Source organism: Halichoeres trimaculatus, unplaced genomic scaffold (assembly GCF_033239565.1).
Source record: "Halichoeres trimaculatus isolate MK-OKI-2021-1 unplaced genomic scaffold, fHalTri1.1 fHalTri1_scaffold_18, whole genome shotgun sequence".
In the NCBI taxonomy this organism is placed as follows: Eukaryota; Metazoa; Chordata; class Actinopteri; order Labriformes; family Labridae; genus Halichoeres; species Halichoeres trimaculatus.
In genome coordinates, this window is record NW_027437196.1 from 26,091,140 (window position 1) to 26,105,590 (window position 14,451).

The 14,451-nt window shown below is 40.9% G+C and overlaps 1 protein-coding gene across 1 annotated transcript in view; it reads left to right on the forward strand.

The window, feature by feature from the left end:
* The first annotated feature begins 4,098 nt into the window (after positions 1–4,098).
* kcnh2b (potassium voltage-gated channel, subfamily H (eag-related), member 2b) overlaps positions 4,099–14,451 on the forward strand; it is a 434,397-nt gene continuing 424,044 nt past the window's right edge. Inside the window, exon 1 of the mRNA XM_074692997.1 lies at positions 4,099–4,856. Within this exon, the coding sequence (XP_074549098.1) occupies positions 4,781–4,856 (76 nt within the window). The 5' untranslated portion in view covers positions 4,099–4,780. The remainder of the gene's footprint in view (positions 4,857–14,451) is intronic.

Genomic DNA, 14,451 nt, shown 5'->3' on the forward strand with positions numbered 1-14,451 from the left:
TTTGAATCGGCTGTTAAATAAAAACTTTTTTACACATAAAGACTGCTCTGTTGTCATTTTTAGATTTTTCATTCTGAAGTTTTTCAAGAGGCCTTCAACAATCAACCTTTTTGATACCTGAATGCAGAATGTTTCACCTGATTAACCCTCATCAAGAACCAACACAATAAAAGAGCGTGTTCAACTGAAATAGGGACGATTAAAACTCCTCTTTCCAAAACAAATTGAAGAAATGTGATTAACACGGTCAATCAAAACAGTTGCAGACTAAATTTGAATATTTTTGGAAAGTTATTTTTTCCACATTTTTATAGAAAAAATGGTATTATATTTTGTGTAAGTATCTCAAGTTGTTTTGTTTTTAAACTGAGTCAACGCTCAGGGAAATCAAAAATATATCCCCCTACATTATTGGAATTTTTCCAAAAGCAAAAAAATAAAAAATAAAATAAAATGAAATACACGAACGACGTACCTCTGGGTGACAGGAAGGCAAACATTGGCCTTCAGTAGGTCAGGTATGACTCAGCTTCCTCTTAACAAATATCCAACAGATTGTCCTCAAGCAAACCTTTTGGCGTTGTGGGCAGGAGCCAGGTGCTGCTGAGTTCTGCTGTAAAAAGGAAGTCAGAGTCCCAAGTCCCAGTCTCGATAAAACAAAGTGGAACAACACCAAGAAACAACATGATGCTACAAAACTGTGCAGACTGCAACAACAACTCAGTGGACTTCAAAAACCTTAAATCTTGTTCCTCTCTATTCTTCTGCAAGAGTCTGGTACCTTGATTTCCAAATCTAATGCTGCATTTTAAGAAGACTTTAGAACACTCCTGTTTCTTTTTCCCTCTTCAGATACTTCATACTTGAGGGTGGCTTGATATTAGGATTGTTGTTCCTTTCCTGAAGACTTCTGAGCACGCTGGCTTCACAAACCCTGAGTCCACTCCTGGAGAAGCTCTCCAAAGCTCTCAACCAACCCCCTAAGGTTGCCATCATCCCTGTTGTTAGTTCACCTTTCACGACCACACTTTTCCCTTCAGTCGACTCTCCATTAATATGCTTTGACACAGCGCTCTGCAGACAGCCGGCCTACTCAGCAATGACCTTCTGCGGCTTTCTCACCTACTTGAGATGCACCTGTAAACAAAAGCTACAGACGTTTGCATCATCCAGCTGCACTCCACCATCCTCCGCTGAGCTTTAATTATTTGTGTCTGGCTTCAACACTTTCTCACTCCACTGAGAAACAAAGTTCAAACTCTGAGGCTTCACTGGAACCAGATAGCAGCCAGTTTTGAATTAATGATGTGGTTTTTTGGTGATATTTACTCCAAAGATGAAAGTGCTGGCATTTCTTTTGGTTTGGGTTTTTAGGCTAATGAATGAAAATATTTATAAAAAGTTTTCTCCAAGAAAATCTTTGGTTGGTAGCTGACAGAATCTCTGATTTGACAGGTTTGATGAGCCACTGTGCTTTAATCCTCATAAGAGCGTAGAGCTTTTAATGGATGTGTCAGAGTAAAGACATGTTTGACACTTCATTATTATTGTGTAAGGTAAATTACATTAAGAGCTCCTCAAGCATCAATATCCATCCCTGTGTCTGTTTATCTGTGTGTGTGTATGTGTGTGTACTGGTGATACAAAGAGAGTTTGACAGGCTCAGATCCGTCTCATCTATCCTTGTCTCCATCCCCCTCCTCCTCCCTCCTCCCTCCGTCTTTTCCTGCCTAAATAAGGGAGTTGTGAGGGGACGGCAGAGCAGCACGCCTCCTCTGACTCTCAGCTGCTGTAGTAAACACTCCTGGATCCGGTACAAGAAGGAACTGGAGCATTTTTAATTCATATCAAATTGTCACATCTTGATGGATGGCTCCTTCAGACTCGTCCAGCTTCAGAAGGTTAATTCATCATGTCTGAGCGATCATTAAAAGGCTGCTTTTTGAAAAGGAAAGGCTGCGTTCATGCAGGTCATAATGATGAATGCAGCTGGAGCAGCAGTGTTGCTTCAGGCATGGATCTGACGGAGGAAGTCGGACCGTGTCAGAGCTGATTACGTCCTGCAGATGGATGTTAAATGTTATTTTAATGAATTAAAAGAAGCTCAGAGAGAAGAGAAGCTGGTAGACATACAGGAGGGAGCTTTGTCTGCTGATGCCTTCAAGTGCAGTCAGAAAAGAGTAAACTAACATTATCTGATCTGAATATCTGAGTCCTAAGCACGACTCAATATTTAACTCAACCTGTAATCTAACACTTAAAATCAGGAGCTTTTTCGTTGCATTTTCTAATCTGTGATACTCACAGAGGCTGTCTGAGATTTCTGCTCTTGCTCTGTCTTTTGCTGCTGTCTTTGCTTTTTGAGTGTACCCAGTTGTACATGCCAAGGAGCCTATTTATAACCACTGATGGAGGCATTGGCAATCATTTACTAGCAGTGGTGTGCACAGAGGGGGTCAGAGGGGGCAATTGACCCACCCTTGTAGCCCAGTTTTTTGGAAAACACAGGCTAAAGTGCCCTATTAAGAGCCAAAACGTGTGCTGATGTGCCCTCCTGGTTGGCAAAACGCACTTAACCGTCTTCTTGGCTGGTTAAAATATGATGAACAACCCTGGAACGCCACATTGGAAGGATTTCACCGCCTGTAAGCGGACAGGATACAGAAGAGTGAGATTGAACAGCCTGGTGAAGAGGGTCAGCTCAGTCCTGGACCCTGTGGAGGTGGAGGCTAGCTGAACTGGAGAATGATGGACAAGCTGTCGTCTCTGATGGACTTTTTTTTTTCTTGTTAAGTCTTTTTATATTATTCTTTTTATATATTCTTTAATGTTTATGTTTTATACTTTCTTGTTCGGCTGCTGTGACTCTGAATTTCTCTTAAGGGATTAATGAAGTATGATCTGTTCTATTCTATTCTATTCTATTCTATTCTATTCTATTCTATTCTATTCTATTCTATGTCTTTTTGCTGCTGCCTCACAAGAAGTTTGTGCACGCCACTGTTTACAAAGATGCAAATCAACATCCAACACCACCCTTTCTTTAATCAAACAGGCTGAGCAGTGTTGCCTGGACTTGTTCCTCATACAGACCCAGTCAGTGTTATTCACCTCATTCAGCAAAATTACAAATCTCATGAAAAATGAACAAAAATACTCATTTTAATAAAAACAGGAAGTGTTTATTTCAGAACTTTCAGAGGAGTTAAAATATTTCAGGTTTAAAGCCAAATGTGTTAAATTGATAAATTTATTTGTATATTTACCTCTGAAGACACTGTTTTTACTACATACAGTAAACTCATTATGAAAGAATCCCCTTTTCTTTTTCTTTCATTTAATGTCTGGGATCCATTCTAACAGGAAGGAAAGGGAAAAGATGACGCTTTTGACAATTGCTGTAAGATATATATGTTTGTTCCAGAATTTCCGACAGCCCGTGAATGCACCATCACCAGCATGACGGAAGGGGGGAACCCCGACGTGTGACGTAGCTGAGCAGTCTGAGTGGAGAATCCCCATCCAACCCTGAAAGACAACAGCAGCATCACAACCCGCAGCTCCTGCGATCATTAAACGTCAGGTGCGCTGATTCTGGATCAGCTGGAGGGCTGCAGGAAGCCCGGAGACCGGCTCCATCTCAGCGCAGGTAAAATCTGCTATGTGGGTCAAGATCAGGATATTTTAGGTGCAGAGCAGAGAGCTGTGCACGCCTCAGATGATCTCTCCCTGACAGCAGACTGAAGCTTTTACAGGAGGAGATGACACTCTTTTATCATAGATCAACTTTCACATTTATTAAAGCTGCCCTAAATATATTTTTCAATACAAGTGAAAAAAAAAACACATTTTGTGAAAAGAAACATTTAAATTCAAAACGCCTTCATTTCTGACCCGTTTGGTTTCATCCCAGAGTCCCTGCGCTGTAGGGGAATCAGTTTTGGATAAAAGTGAGTCTTTCGGGTGTAAAGAGGACTCGGGTGGATGAGAGGACATGTAGTTCTCCCTCCATACTAAAAAGTGAGCAGCTGAGCTTCTGATGAGCAAAGGGTTAAAAGAGGCGCAGCTAGAAGCTGGTGGAGCTGAAGTCATCCGGCAGAGCGCACAGCGAGGAGGAGGAGGAGAGATACAGAGAACACCTCCAAAAACACGCATCTAGGACGGCTGAAACTGACTGCTGATCTGCGCTCTGCTGCTCCCTTTCTAACCATCAGTGTGTTACTTCTTCCCACAGCGGAGCACACAGACGCCCGGAGGCAGAGAGAGGAGCTGGAATGAGAAACAAATAAACGCGCAGCTCAGCGCCCCAACTATGGCTCCAACGACGCTCGTCGGAAAGCTCGCCCCGTCCGCCTCACAGGAGCCGGCTGCAGCGCAGGATGAGAGGTCTGCTGTGCTCCTGCGAGTGTGAGACCAGGAAGAAATATCACCTGACAGGCTGCCCTCCCCCTCGAGGCACAGAAACAGACACCCTCGCTCCTCTCAGCCTGGAAAGTGGAGGCTGGAAACGGCTCCGCTCTGCCGTGCGTACAGTGCGCCTCCTTTCCAGAACTCTCCTCTCAGCGTTTCCTCCACGAGATCCGCCACACGCCTGTCATCCCTCAGAGCAACTTGGGACAACTTTGGCCCCCGGATTACCGCCGCTGAGCCCGCTGGTGTTTGGTCTCCATGCGGGGAGCGCAGTGAGCATCGCGCGCTCGGCTGCAGGATCTGGAGCCTCGGTGAGAGATCTTAAAGTGCTGCAAAGTCCTCTAAAGTCTCGGGAGCCGACACACCGAAGATGCCGGTCCGGAGGGGCCATGTGGCTCCGCAGAACACCTTCCTGGACACCATCATCAGGAAGTTTGACAGTCAAAGTAAGATCATTCTCCCTCACTGTGTCATTTCTTCTCTTCTCTGAGGCCTTCTTGGTGATTGATCTGAGGAGCAGAGTCCCTCAGAGATGGCTTTCTAATGATGCAGGCTCTCACTTGACATTTTGTTTTCCATATTTAGCCTCAGTAATAATGTTTGCTGATGCATGGATAATAGCTTTGACGACTCACACTGAGCTGAGGCGAGAAAATGTTTGATAATTGGAGAAAACTCCAAACCAAATTTTAAAAAAGACGCGCATGCCCTTTTAGAGATCACGTCATTAACACTGACTGTGATACTAAGTTTGGAGGATCATCTTCTCTCATTTCTCTCTGATTGAACAAACAGCTTGTGTTGTTTGTGCTGCTGAATGTTGCTGCCACAGACATGTGTCACTCAGGACACATTTATGTTGTAAGCCACTACACTCCTTATTAATATCTGATGAGTTTTGTTTCTGCACATCTATTCATGCTCACACACAGAGTCTCATTGAGCCGCTGCACTGACTGCTTCTGTCAGGAAAGCAATCTGCAAGAAATGATACGCTCAGGTGCAGCTGTGGAGTCCATTATCTTCTCTTTTCTCAGTGATGTGTGATAAGTTTTTATTCACCAAATATTGGACACCCCCAGTGATCTTATTCTCATATACTTTCTTGAAAGAAACCAAGCACACTCCTTGTTTTGTTTGCTTTAAAAAGAAAAATCAATATCCTATCAATTAATCCTCACAATGCTACAAGCCACAAAAACAAACAATATATCCAAGCTCCTGAATTTTTCATGGCGCCCAGCAGCATGAAACTTGAAGCTGCCTATATTTCAGAATGCACCATGCGTGCTCACTCCCTGCTCCTGTGTTATCTTTGATGCAAATCATTCATGTTTTTTTTCCATCCCTGATGTGTGACCAGACTCTCAACGTGCCTCCTAAACGGCCTGTTTCACCTCAGTGCTCAGCCTCAGGGCTGGAGATGATGATGGTGTAACAGCGGCCGTGAGGAGGTAACAGTGTATCAATAACATTTTTAAAGTTCACATTTTGACAAACCAAGCTGGAGCGGTTGACATTTATTGGAGAGTTTAACTCAGTTTTTCGAGCAATTAAAATGTCAGCTGTCCCCCTGGGGTGCAGATGAGATGAGGCTGTAGATGTGAGCTGAAGTAAATTGGAAGGAAACACAACTCTTAACAACAAATGACCCCTCCAGGAACCTTTCTTTAAAGACTAACAGTTTGCTTTCCAGCATTCAGTGTGCAGCGTGCTCTTTGCTGATCTGTGGAAACGGCCCTTTGGTATACAGTGTGACGTCCTCTGCGTTTATAACACTCCAGCTGCAGCAGAGCTGCCGACAAGGTGCAACAGGGCTGGATTTCAGCTCATCCATCCTGTTCTCTGACTCAGAGGTGCTGAAAAACAACTCAGCACGACTGTAGTCAAGTTAATAAATTAACTAAATATCAAAATTGTAAAATAACCCTGCTGAGTCTTGGAGGAAAGTGGAAACTCTGCAGAAGTGAAATTCTGCAAATATCTTTACAAACCTCTGCTGCAGTTTCTGCAATGATTCTGACAGCAGATGATGAAAACAAAACACATTCCTGAGAAGATTCAACAAAGTTTTGCTGTTGTGTAAAATCTACAGAATGGAATTAAACATTTTTCAAAGATACAGAAATTAGAATATGGCAAAATAAAGTTTAATGGTACTTGATGAAATGCTGGTATTCTTCACCCCTGGTAGAGGAAGCTACCTTTGCTTTCGAGGACAAGAAGCTTCAGTGGTGATACACTGCAAAAACAGATATCTTACCAAAAATCAAAAGTCTTTTTAGACTCAAACTGAGCCACATTTGCCAGACCCCAGTTAAGATAAACAATCTTATTTCAAGTTATTTAAATTAAAAATAAGGTCTGAATTGCTTGTTACAGGTAAAACAAACAAACAAACAAACAAACAAACAAACAAACAAACAAACAAAAAACCCCAACACTTTTTTATTTCCAGAAACTCACTGAGCATTTTTTTTCAAGCAATTCAGATCTTATTTCTGTCTTTAAATATCTTGAAATAAGACATGTTTCTGGACTTGTGGCTCATATCAAGTAATACAATTTTTACTAAAACTAATAAGAACATTTGCATATAGTTTAGTTTTTGCAGTGTAAAGTATGATCCTCCACTTGTCAAGTCTTTACCATCAGATTTGCCAAATAAAACCAAATTGACTTGTATCGCATTCCTCTTCTACTTCATCTTTCAACCGATGGAGTCACTTAATGCAAAACACACCTTTGCAAGTTTGTCCATTCTGTGCTACATTAGAAACAATAAGGCCAGCTCCAACATGAATATAGAAAGCTAAATTTAAAAGAACAAAATAAAAACTTTTATATTCAAGAGATTATAGAGTAAGTCATAAGTACATTAACAAACAAAATACAGTTTCTTCTGTCTGTTTAAGAGTGCACTGTGCCTTTAATTGGAGAAGTATCTTATAAACAAAGTTAAACCTTTTTATACATGAAAAGTTCCCCTTCTTCTTATCATAACAACACATTTCCACATAAGTAGTTTAGAAAATATGCCAAGTAAATGTGGTTCCTTGACGTTTCCATCAGTGCATGTAGTCCACTAAGAAAGTAACATGAAAAGAAATCAATATAAAAGATGTTAAAGGACTAAGCAGCAACCTGAGATGTTAACAGTGAAGCCAGTGTATTGGATCAAATTACTGCAGTTCCACAAGTCTCCACTAGAGGCTGGTCCTGAAAGCCACCGCATTAGCTTCATAGTATGACTGCTTCAGTCAATGAAATATAAATAAAACAATAACAATAACAATTAAATACATCTTTTACATTTATGTTTTTTAAGGGATACAGTCATAGCATATCTGTATTTAGAATGACGTGTTACATTTTCATTCTTTATGGTTTATTCCACTTTTTTTAGCAGCATTTTAGTTAAATTTGGGATAATAGGGTTGTATTGAGGTGTATCAAAATTTTTACACAAAAAAATGACACAACAGCCTGTAAACATGTCAAGATGAACTCTGGCAGACTTTTTTTTTAAATTCTGGTAAAGTTAGTTGTTCTACAAAATCAGATTTAATCAGATGTGTCTGTTTTTACCTGTTTGGCCGACAGCTATGCTAAGGCTTCAGTTCCAGCTTTTTCTCTGTTTCTATGGTTAGCTTAAAAGTGAGGTTGAGTCAGCATCTCCAGAGAGAAGACTGCCATCTTTAAGCTTCGTGACATCTCTTTGGAAACCAGCTGGTGACTTCAGACACTATAAATGTCCATGTTTTGCAGAAAAGTACAGTCTAGACAAACCAGAAGAGAGGAAAACTCCTTTATAGAAAAACAGTGTGTCTGATGAATCCATGAGGATGAGAGTTGAGCTTGTTGCTGACTTGCACTCAGAAGTTAATGCTAATTTGTTTTCAGCTTCTTTCACTTCAGTACAACAGTCTAAGTTATATACTGAGCCCAAAGGCTTGGAGAAATATTCTAGTGGGACTCCAGACTCCTGCACAGACTCCTCATTACTTTTACTGTGGCAGCACATTTCAGAGCCTAAACTTTCTTTTTACTTCGACTACAGTGAGGAAGTATTTCTTCTTCAGCCAGACTATCTCCACAAACATCTCTTCTTCTTCTTCTTCTTCTCCGGTAAAAGAAGTGCCACCTCAGCCACCTCGGTTAGAGGTAGATAACCTCACGTCGGTGTCCTCCAGTTATTTCAGTGACTCATAATGATTTCCTGACCAGGCGCGCTGCTGACAGTGATGACATGTTGTCGAATGACTTTCAGTAATGAGCTGAAGAAGGCGTCAGCTGACACCAGCAGCTGTTCAGACATCCTCACACATTACAGAGAAGTTAAAGACACCGTGGATTAAAAACTTTTAAGATCTGTTTGATTGACTGAGCTTTCATCACACCATGTCAGAGAGATTTCTTCATCCTGCTGAGCATTTCATATTTCCTCATCTCCAAGGTCCCATTTCAGCCCTCCACTCTGACCCCCGCCTCTGAAACTGGAGCCCACCCCTCTCATGTTATCTCTAATTGAGGAAATGAGGGTTTTAGAAATGCAGAGCCTGGTTTGGGTTTCCTCATATCTCCTCTTTGCTGGTTTTTTTTCATCTTAATGGATGCTTGGTTAATTTAATCTGACCACCAATCAGGAGCAGACTCTTCCTGTTTGTGCAGCTTTGGAAACGATCTCATGCTGAACACAGTGAGGAAAACAACCTCCACGATGGAGTAAGAGTGACAGAGCCGTCTCTTTCCCTCTTCTTCAGAGATAATAAACTATGATCACAAGCTGAGGGTGCTGGATGCTCAGGCTACAGGAGATGATGGAGGAGCAACCTGTGAGCGTCTGTTGTTACAACACAGAGACATCCCACTGTACATGCTCCTTATATATCGTGACAACTTGATCAGCCAGCCCTGGTTGTTTGGCCTTTCAGTCAGGTTCAGAAGGAGAAACATGTAGAAACACAGCGCTGGATCAAATGAAACCAATCACTGTAACGTTAGCTGCTCTGATTGTGTGTTATGTGTTTTGTATCTATAAGAAGTGCTTCTATGTTTTTGGATAGCAGAGTTAAAAGGATGCTAATGTCTCACTTTAACTTCAATCAGTGAACTACGCTTTGATGACTTTGCTGGATGTAATTTTGACTTGAAATAACTTGAGCTTCAATTGAACATGTAAGGGTGCAGGTATATCTTAACAGTTAGACCGTGTGCCCTGTGAGGTCATCAGGTCACACAGGGTCAGCCCAGACTTCAGTCCAACCTCAGGTCTCATGTCACTCCTCACTTTACACCTGTTTCCTCCTCTGTCCACTGCCCTGACCTCTCTAAATAAAGAAATACATATCCCCAATGCATACATTTTTTATATATGGGGCTGCAATACAAAATTTAAAAAAAATTACAAAAAAATTACAAAAAAAAAATTACAAAAAAAAAAAAAAACATTTTATACAAGTGAACTGATGTGTCCATGGAGCAAGTTATTTTAATCCAGTAAGAAATCCTGACGTAAGAGTTTTTATCCAGAGATAAGTCTGGAGAAGTATTCCCAAGTGTGAAAACAAAAAGAAAATGTTCATTTAAAATACAAACAAAAAACCCTCTCATTATTATTATTTTTCTTTTTTAAATACATATGAAATTAAAACCATGGACATGTTTAACTACACTTCAAAACAACACAAAAACTAAATGAGAGATAAATCAAAAGATAAGATAGAGAAAAGTAAAAGCAAATAAAATACTTATTGATTTCCTTTTTTTTAAAATAAGATTTAAACAGTGATAATAAAACAACTTGAAGGATGTAAAGTGAAGGGATTTTGCTTTTTTTTTTTTTTCATTTTGTTTGTTTTTTGTTTGTTTTAGTAGTCTATGTACGGCTGCCATATTGAGTTTAACATATTTATCTCTCCTCTCGGCGTGAACTTTATGTTTTCTAATACTTCTTTACATCATTCAATCATAAAAGCTTGATAAGACACATTTTTTTCAATTTCCAGCTCAGCAGAATTATTCTTCTTGCTAACAGCATCACAAAGCACATGACTTTCTTCAGGTTGTTTGGTAAACAGAGCTAGAAAATGCTCTTTTTAAATTACAGTAATTCATGAAGAACTAAAAAATTCATGAATTTCAGAAAAAAATTCAAATTTCATCCATTCCTGTTCAGGGTCTTGGGTGGCTGGAGCCTATCCCAGCTGTTATTGGGCCAGAGGTGGGGTACACCCTGGACTGGTCGCCAGCCAATCACAAGGCTGACACAGAGACAGACAACCATTCACACACACACTCACACCTACGGACAATTTAGAGTGATCAATTAACCTGATGAGCATGTTTTTGGACTGTGGGAGGAAGCCGGGGGACCCGGAGAGAACCCACACATGCACAGGGAGAACATGCAAACTCCACACAGAAAGGCCCACCAGCCAGAATTGGACCTGTGACCTTCTTGCTGTAAGGCTGCAGCGCTACCTGTTGCACCACTGTGCAGCCCCAAAACATAAAATAAATAAAAATAACACATAAAAGTAATTTAAATTAAAAAATAAATAAAATTTTGTTACTATTTTTTAACCTTAATTTAACACACGAATACACAGGAATAAGGAAAACAGCACTAGTTTTGGTAAAAAGTCACTCACTATGAAAGAAGTATGACTGAGATATTTTATCTGTTTTAGAGAAAGTTTTCTTGCACCAAAAATACTTAGTTTTTGTCACATAGTATTTAGTCCTGTTGCACTGTTGCATGCAAAAATAGGCATTAGGATGTGTATGTTAGGAAATGCATCAGGAGCTGTGGTCTGGTGTGTACAGCGTCTCTTTTATGTTGTTTTTTCATGTGTTTGTTAAAGTCTAAGCTTCTTGATAAGTTAAAATGTGTTTTCACCCATAGTTTTCTGCATTCATCTTCAATCAAGTAACTTGAAGGTGTTGTTAAATCTTGAAGCAACTTATTGTGTCAAAACAGAGATGTTCATCCTCAAAATTAGTTGAAAACAATATTTAACCAAAAATCTGGTGCATCCCTCTTTCTAAATTTGTTCTTTGATTGATGGGGTATTGTTTTTCACTGTACAGACAACTTTTGCCCTTCCTGAGCAAGCAGAAAACTGTAAAATCAGCCATTATTTTAAATTGTATAATAATAATTGATAACAGTCTCCTCTGACACGGTTTGAAAAGAATAGGGTGTTTACACTCTGAAAAACAAGCTGTTCCCATTAGACACTAAAACTCAATCCTTAAAGGCCAATGAGAGAGTGTCTAAAAGGTTTTAGGACAGAGAAACATTAGAGAGTGGTTTTTAATTGTCCAAACAGGAAATCATTGGGTTAGAAGATGACCGTAACTATTCTGATTATTGTTTTTTAATGTGATGTTTTTGTTTTCTTCCAGTAATGTTTCTCTGTATTTCCATAAGCTCACCATATCGCATCGTGGCAAACCTCAGCCTATTTCAATGTTGCCTTTTTGCTGGAGACCCTGCCTTTATGTGCCAAATCTCTCTGAGCCTACAGCTCAAATGTCAGGCCAGATAACCTGGGTTTTCTCTGGGCTTTAAACTTAAAAGCAGCTCCTTTATGTGCAGGCAAATCCTCAATATGCCAACCAATCACTCTGATCTAAAGCTGCTCTTTCAGTTTGAAGTTCACTTGACATTTCCACGTCACGAGGGTGTAAAATACACTCCAGGTCCATAAACCCAAGCTGTATTTCTTAGCAAGCCAATGATATGTTGACTGGTGATTAAATAAAGCCTCAGAGGCCGCATGAAGAGCAGATACAGATTGATTTGATGTGGAGGGAAAGCAGGTAAATCAAACAGGAATCAGGCAGATTACACGGGAACACACAGCAGCTGTAAAGATTGATTTCCAGGATACTTCTGTTGATTGGAGCATTCAACAGAAGGTCAAAGCTGTTTTGTGTTGAGATTATTGACGTGTTCACCTAAGAAAAGTCAATGAGGAGCGTGATCAATGAATACCAGAGGAGTGGACCAATCAGAGAGAGGGCTCAGATACAGGCGTGTGTAATCATCCTGACGTGAACTAACACCTGCAGGCCTCCGTACTGAGAACACACTCATTGATTTATGTTTTTAAATCATGAAGGTTTTGATTTTGAATCTCTGCTTTGCTCTTATCCTCATCTGGAGTTCTGACTAAGGACAGAACGGTTCACACAATCCACATTATTGTGGTCACGCTTTGTTGTTTTAAATAGAATAGAATAGAAAATACTTTATTTATCTCCGAGGGGAAATTCAGGAGTCACCGCAGCATTTAAGAAAACAAAAGTAAGAAAGAGTATAGAAAGTGCAAAAAGGTCCATAAGAAATTAGATGACGACTTCCCGTCCACCACTCTCCAGCCCAGCCAGCCTCCACCTCCACAGGGTCCAGGACTGAGCCTCCCCAGCAGTCTGTTCAGTCTCTGTCTCCTGGATCCTGTCTGCTCACAGCAGGCGAAGCTCCTCCCATGTGTCGCCGGCGTCCGATGTCAGCTCCGTCAGCCACGTCCGTAAACAGCACGATGCCGCTGGGTTAGCACGGCTAGCTCATCCATCCCCCGGGAGCTAGATCCCACGTTCCCAACAACGATGGATGGAAGGACAGGTCCATGTCGTCACCTCCCAGCTCACATCCGTCTTCCTCACCTCCTCCTCCTCAGCTCGAGGGAAATCATTAAGCCCTACGCTAGTTAGCATTGACATGCTACAGGCTGCTAACAGCTGAGTTCGCATGTAAACAATGCAGCCATTGTTACATGTAGGATCTCCAGACAAACACAGGAGAAAAGTAATCAAAAAATATCGCCGAAGCCACAAAAAGTTTGGTGTCCGTGACCAACAATGAACCATACAAAGTGATGTTCCACTCCAAATACAAAGATTACGAAAAAGAGACGAAAAAAATTACAAGAAACGGACAAAGACGAGAGAGCTGCTGCAACAGGCAGCTACTTGGGTAGCCAAGTACCTTCATTTTTACCATTTGCCCTAATAATCCACCATTAACAGATTATTTTTAATTCATTCTGTCATGTATAGTCATGAAAAACCTGAAAGAATGATGCAGTTTCTCATTTCAAACATCATTAAAGCTGAGTGAAACGTTGCTAGTTTCAACATGCCAACTCCTCAGTAAGGAAAGTCACTATTGGCTGTCCCAGAAGTCACTAAAAGCCACTAAATGACGCTGCTGTCTAATCTGCAGAATGATTTTCATGTAAATATCATGGACTCTGTAGGAGAGAGAAATAATGTGAGAGAGACAGAAAGCAGGTAAAATACATCATAAACATGTTTAGAACCACAAATTAACTTTTTGTCCATTCTTGTTTTTTGAATGTTTAGACATCAACCCTCCTCCTTTATCTGGGCTGGGGACCAGCAGAAGTGACCATAATGAGACACACACTTGCGTGATTCATGTGAATAGAGTTGTCTGCTCTGGAGCAGCAGGAGGAGACTGCTGTTAGTGAGGAGGACTATCTGTCTGTGTTTTGGATAGGGGAGGGATTCACACACGCTGACTACTGAGGAGATCAAACACGCTTAACCTCAGGTTCTCCAAACTCCAGAAAAGTCACAAGAGTTGTCATCATTGGAAAAACTCTCCAGAGGGGTCTGAAAAGTCGTTAAATGTAGCTACAAAGTCTCTAAGTTGTCAACACTCAGTCGTGGTTTTATCCTCCACTGTCTTATCGCTGTCATCAGAGCTCACACTGAGTCTAAAGAGCTCCCAGAACGACACAACGCCACAGGTACACCCTCTAACTCTGGGTTCTCCACTTGTTATGTAAACAACACACACGCCTCACCACAAAGTGTCCTGCTTTACTCCCTTGCCTCGAGTTGCGCATTGGTATGATCAGAGCTACATGAACTGTACAAAGCACTGGCCCCGAACCGAGTGAGGAAAACTGAACGTTTTGGATTTTCTTTCATAAACTGCTCCATCCCTAGTTGTGATCATCATATTATGACCAAATTCCAGAGTAACCAGTGTAACCATCACATGTC